The sequence below is a fragment of the Psammomys obesus genome, unplaced genomic scaffold (genome assembly GCF_907164565.1).
Source record: "Psammomys obesus unplaced genomic scaffold, mPsaObe1.curated_primary_1811, whole genome shotgun sequence".
NCBI classification, from domain to species: Eukaryota; Metazoa; Chordata; class Mammalia; order Rodentia; family Muridae; genus Psammomys; species Psammomys obesus.
The window spans coordinates 7,879,438-7,885,022 of record NW_026596152.1 but is presented as its reverse complement, the minus strand read 5'-3'; the positions used below and the strand labels follow the sequence as shown (position 1 = coordinate 7,885,022).

The 5,585-nt window shown below is 46.9% G+C and overlaps 1 protein-coding gene across 1 annotated transcript in view; it reads right to left on the bottom strand.

The window, feature by feature from the left end:
• Positions 1-5,386, bottom strand: part of Zswim7 (zinc finger SWIM-type containing 7) — a 12,356-nt gene extending 6,970 nt beyond the window's left edge. The window contains exons 1-3 of the mRNA XM_055594015.1: positions 5,254-5,386; positions 3,202-3,223; positions 226-328 (exon numbers count right to left, since the gene is read on the bottom strand). Coding sequence (XP_055449990.1) covers positions 226-328; positions 3,202-3,223; positions 5,254-5,329 — 201 coding nt within the window. The 5' untranslated portion in view covers positions 5,330-5,386. The remainder of the gene's footprint in view (positions 1-225; positions 329-3,201; positions 3,224-5,253) is intronic.
• Between the last annotated feature and the right edge of the window lie 199 nt (positions 5,387-5,585).

Sequence of the window (5,585 nt, the reverse complement as noted above, 5' to 3'; positions counted from 1 at the left end):
ACACACACACACACACACACACACACACACACACACACACACACACATACATGTGTGTGTCTAGACAGACAGATATACAGACAAAACAAATAAAATCTTATAATTATGTTCACTTTTTTTAGTGGTCCAGGAATACTTCATGTTGGTCATCAGCTTCCACAGAGACTGTCAACAGATTTATGTCCTAAGGGTTTCTGTTTCAATTATTCCCCTCTAGACTTCTACCTGGTAAACACGCCTTCCGCTGGGTGATGAGATTAAAGTGACGGACTCTCGGTCAACTAGGTCCAAGGCCTGGATGGCTGATGACCCAAACACAAACTTCAGCCTAGGGAATACAAAGACACTGGATTAGAAGGGCTGATTCTGAGTCACCTCAAGAGCTTGACATAAAGGATAACATTCTGTGAGTGTGAGAGTGTGTGTGAGTGTGTGAGTGACTGAGTGAGTGAGTGTGAGTGTGTGTGTGTGTTGTTCCTCAGGTGCAATCTACTTCTTTCAAAGAGGGTTGCTAATGGGCCTGCAAGTTGCCAGGAGGCTAGTGCTGTGATTACGAGGGCACATGGCACAGCTGGCTTTTAAAAGCGGCTGTGGGATTGAACTCAGGCACCTGTTCTTCCAAGACAGTTTACAACTGAGCTACTTCCCACAGCTAACTCCCAGATTTAAGACAAAAAACAAAACAAACCATCACCAACCCTAATTTTCATCTGGAAAAAAATATTAACAAAATCCATGGACTTGGGTTGGAGAGATGGCGCAGAAGTTAAGAGTGCTAGTTGCTCTTCCCAAGGACCTGGGTTTGACTCTCAAGACCCACATGGCAGCTCCCTACCATCTATATCTCAAGTTCCCAGAGATCTGATGCCTGTCTCTAGCCTCTACAAGCATGCATGCATGTGGTGCACAGACAAGCATGCAAGACTTCATACACATAAAATAAAGAGTTAGGAAAAACCAACCAAGCAATGACACCAAATTCACGGACTCATTTGCTCCCTAGAATAAATGCTAACATCTGGCTCATTTAGCTCAGGTGTGTTTTGCTTCACTATTGCAGCTTTAAAAAGCAGCAGTAGCATCTCTCTTTGTACTTCTTTGCAGAGCGTCCACTCATTTCTTTCCTTTCCATCCCTCTGGCAGGATGTGCTCCCACCTCCCTTTCTCTCTCCATCCTGGCCCTGGGGATGGAGCCCAGGGCCTCATACATTTCAGAATAAACCCTTCCTCTGAGCTACAGCCACACCATGATCTCTTGCTACTTACTGCTTCTTTCCCGTTGATGTTTCTGTATTTTATTATTCATGGAATGACTGTGTAGAAGTACCTATGCATACACAGCACAGCTTATAAAGTTTAAATATAACATGTGTATTGCTTCATTTTCCTCTAAACTAGTCTCACACCCAACATTACTAGGAAGAATTGAGGAGCGCTTTTACACTTCCTATGCCAAATACACAAAGACTTATTTAGTCAACAAAAATAAGGAAATTATGTTTGCTGAAGAACTCCTTAATCAGAGATAACCACAATTAATTTCAATTATTTAAAAATGGCTTTGTCTACTTCATGACTTCTATGAACATCTAACACATTAAATATGTCTTTTATTAATTCTGATGGCCATAGAAATAACTCTACTGCAAAAATGAATCACTTTTACTCTTTCTAAACTATTTATGAGTAGATTCTTTCCAGCTTGTTGTGTTGTCAGAGACAGCAGTGGGTGAATCTTCTCTCTGTAAAATCTTTATCAACAGCTCAGTTTCTTCCTTGGGAGACATTCTTATACGTGGAATAACTAGGTCAAAGACCATGTATGCTTTAAAGCCATATTGCTGGGTGACAGATGTGGTGGCTTGAATTGCGAATGGCCTCAGAGGCTCATACACACGAGTATTCGATCCACGGGTGGGAGAGCTGTTTGGGAAGGATTGGGAAGTGTGGCCTTGGAGGAGGTGTGTGACTGTGAGGGGGCGGGGGCGGGGGGAGCTTTGAGTTTTTTCTCTCTCTGCCTTGTGCTTGTGGATGAGATGTAAGCGCTCAGCTGCTTCTCTAGCATCAGGAATGCTATACTGCCTGCTTGCTATGTTCCCACCACAACAGTCAAGGACTCACCTCTGAAACTGTAAGCAAGCCAGCAGGTAAACGCTTTCTTTTATAAATAGCCCTGGTTATGATGATGGTCACTGCAGTGCAACAGTAACTAAGACACCAGGTTATCTTCCGATTGACATCCCTACCAGTGTATTCCATAGTCCTGCCAACATTTTTTTCCCTGTGGTTCCTAGTTTTATAGAAGAAAAGTCTTTTAATTTGCATTTTATGATTATCAGTAATATTTATTATTTTCCCCAAAAAGCTTTTTGCTATTTGCATTCTTTTATTATTTGCCTACTTTTAATTTATTCATTTACTTAAAAAAAGATTTGTTTGATTTTATGTGTAAGCGCATGTGTCTGAGTAAATATGTGTGTTGTGCGTACAGGTGCTCATGGAAGTCAGAGGGGGCTGTCAGGCTTTTGTGAACCTCCTGAGCTGTGTGCTGGGAACCAAGCCAAATGCTCTTAACCACTGAGTCTGCTCTCCAGATCTGACTTAGGTTTTTGTTTTGTTTTGCTTGAGACAAAGTCTCACATAGGTCAGGCTGATCTCAAACGTCCGTGGAGCTGAGGATAACCTTGAATCCTGGTCCTCATGCCTTCTACCTTCCAAGTACTACAATTACAAGCGTGCCATCATATCTGCTTTTTTTTTTAAACAGTAAACGAGTATGTGGATGGGTGTTTTGCCTGCATGCAGGTCTGTGCGCCATGTGTCTACAGTGCCCACAGAGGCCAGAAGAGGCATCGGATCCCCCGGAGCTAGAGTGATTATGTACCTTCTGAACAGAACTCTGGTCCTCTGGAGTAGCAGCAAGCCATATCTCTAGCCCTTCCTTTTTGTTGTTGTTGTTTGTTTCTGGAGACAGGGTTTCTCTGTGTAGCCCTCGCTATCCTAGGACTCAGTATATAGACCAGGCTGGCCTTGAACTCAGAGCTCCGCCTGCCTCTGCCTCCCAAGGGCTGGGATCACAGGCTTGTGCCACTACTGCCCAGCTCCCTTTTCCTATTTTTAAAAACCAAGATATGTACTGAAAGGATCTGGCTCTTAAAACCGGATGACTTTTTTATGGATCAAGCAAGAGTATGTACTTACGATGAGAGAAGTTCATCAGGAACTGTAAAGTGGAAATAGAAAGTTAATCGTGTTAGACTTGAAGATCGAATAACAACTATAACCAAATCACCACATAAGATGTACAGCGAATCTACGTAAGCCAGTTCTCCACCTTTCCCAAACTCTACTGAAACAGTAAGGGGATTTATTTTCTTCTTTAAAGAAAACCATCAGTTCCCAAGGATGAGAAAGGCAGAGGAGGGCAACAGCTTAAATACACTGGAGGCTGATACAAAAGTAGAACATAACTCTCCAGATAGACCTCAGCGTGATGAATCCCAAGCTCTCGGCAGGGAGAACCAAGCACAAGCTTGACACATTCCAGAACCTACCACTCTCCTCCCCAAGCCTCCTCAGCACAGAGGCAGGCAGGTTCCTATGAGTTCGAGGCCAGCCTGATCTACATATTGAATCTAAGGACAGCCAGGACTGTGTACGCTGTGCCTGAAAAATAAGTAAGTAAGTAAGTAAGTAAGTAAATAAATAAATAAATAAATAAATAAATAAATAAATAAAAAGGGACCAGTCCCAGTTCCTTTCTTAGCTGTGGGTGGCTGTTGCTACCTCACTCTGGCAGATGACCACTGATTTTCAAGAAAGGCTCAAACTGAGGATTTCTGGACTAGGAGAAAACACCCAAAACTTGCTGCTCTCTTCCCAACATGGCTCTTGTAAGATAAGCAACCAGCCCTTCTCCTTTTCCCTCAGCCACTGAGCTGCTCCCAGGTTTTCACCCTCGAGGCAGGAGTCTCACTGGGGAATCTGACCAAGTCAACAGGGAACAGCACTGGAATGGCTGCTCCAGCTAAGAAACCTAGAAAGAACTGCAGTGACATTCACGTCCTGTAAGTCCTTGCTTGAGTCTTCTACTCCTAAACATGGCAACTAAGAATTACCACAACAAAGTAAAGAGAGCACAAAAACAACAAAAGAAATCTAATTAGAGGGAAAAAATAAAGCCAGAGGAAAACTTCCAATAAGTATTATTAATATCAGAACAAAAAAAGCTAATGTAATAATAAAGCAGGCATGAGGTATAAAAGTTACTCTCAGGGGAAAATTATAAATTATAACATCACACACAAACTTCATAGAAAATCTGGAAGATACAGATGATACAGGTCAAGTTCCCAAGAAGCAGAGTGGGAGACCAAAAGACAAAATACAGAAGATGCAGACACACATAAATGAAAACAAACTTGAACCAAATCAGAAGACTGCGCATCGTGGTGGTCATAAAGATTTAACTGGCCCTCCACACCCATGGCATCAACAGCTGTGGACTCAACTCACGCGAGATAAGAACTGAGGGGCTGGGGCGAAGGCTCAGCAGTTAAGACCTGAGAAGCAGGGTTCATGCCCCAGCTCCCTCATACTCCAGTCCAAGGAGATCTGGCGCCATCTTCTGGCCTCTGGGGGCATTGCACATACATGGCACACAGACATACAGACACACGCGCGCACGAACACTTAGACACACAAAAGTTTAGAAAAGAGACTGAAGGGCCAGGCACGCGCCCGTGGCTGCAGCACGCAGAAGCATTCTCTTGTCTCCACTTCCCAAACGCGGAGATGGCAGCCTCCAAGCACTGGCCGGCATGCAAAGACCATCCTTGGCTAGTCACTTTGTTGGAGACGGGCGAGTGGCGCCCCCGCTGGCCACAGGGCAAAAGCACGTCTCAGCTGCCCGAGGTTTAGGTTTTGTGTCCCTAGAATTTCAGTAAAATATATCTACTAAACAAAGTAAACGAGAGTATTACTTGTAGACTTTACATTCCGGATAGTGGGAGAAGACCCTGCGCATCTCAAAACTGTCTAGGCGCCTGGCATTCCGCCTCCCGGGCCCTCGCCCTCGCCTCGGGGGTACACGGCGGCTCCCTCGCAGCGCCCGCTCCCAGAGACCCGCTGGCACTCGGGGATCTGCCCTCCAGCCACCCAGATTCCTGCGGGTTAGTTAAGCCATTTAACAAGCGCGGGCTCTGGAGACAGAGCCACGCGGGGTAAGCGCAAAAAGCCGCGCGCGGGCCGTACTTCTCGCGCCGTCCCGCACGGCGGCGGCCACCTCGCCCAGGAGCTCCTCCACGACTTCCGGCAGCGTGACGGCCATGGCGCGCCGTCCGCGTCCTCCTCAGGCGCTCCGGGCCCGAGGCGGGGCGGGGCGGCGTGACGTCGGCGCGCGTCATCGCGCGTCATCGCGCACGCGGGCGGGAGGCGGGGCGTCCCGGGCCGGCTGGGGCTGGCGGAGGCGGCGCTGAGGAGGCAGCGCCGAGGACGCGGCGGCATGTTCCGGCTTCTGCGCTGGCGTCTGGGCCGGACCCTGCTGCGGGCCGCGGGCCGGCGGTGCGGGGGCGGCGCCGCGCGGC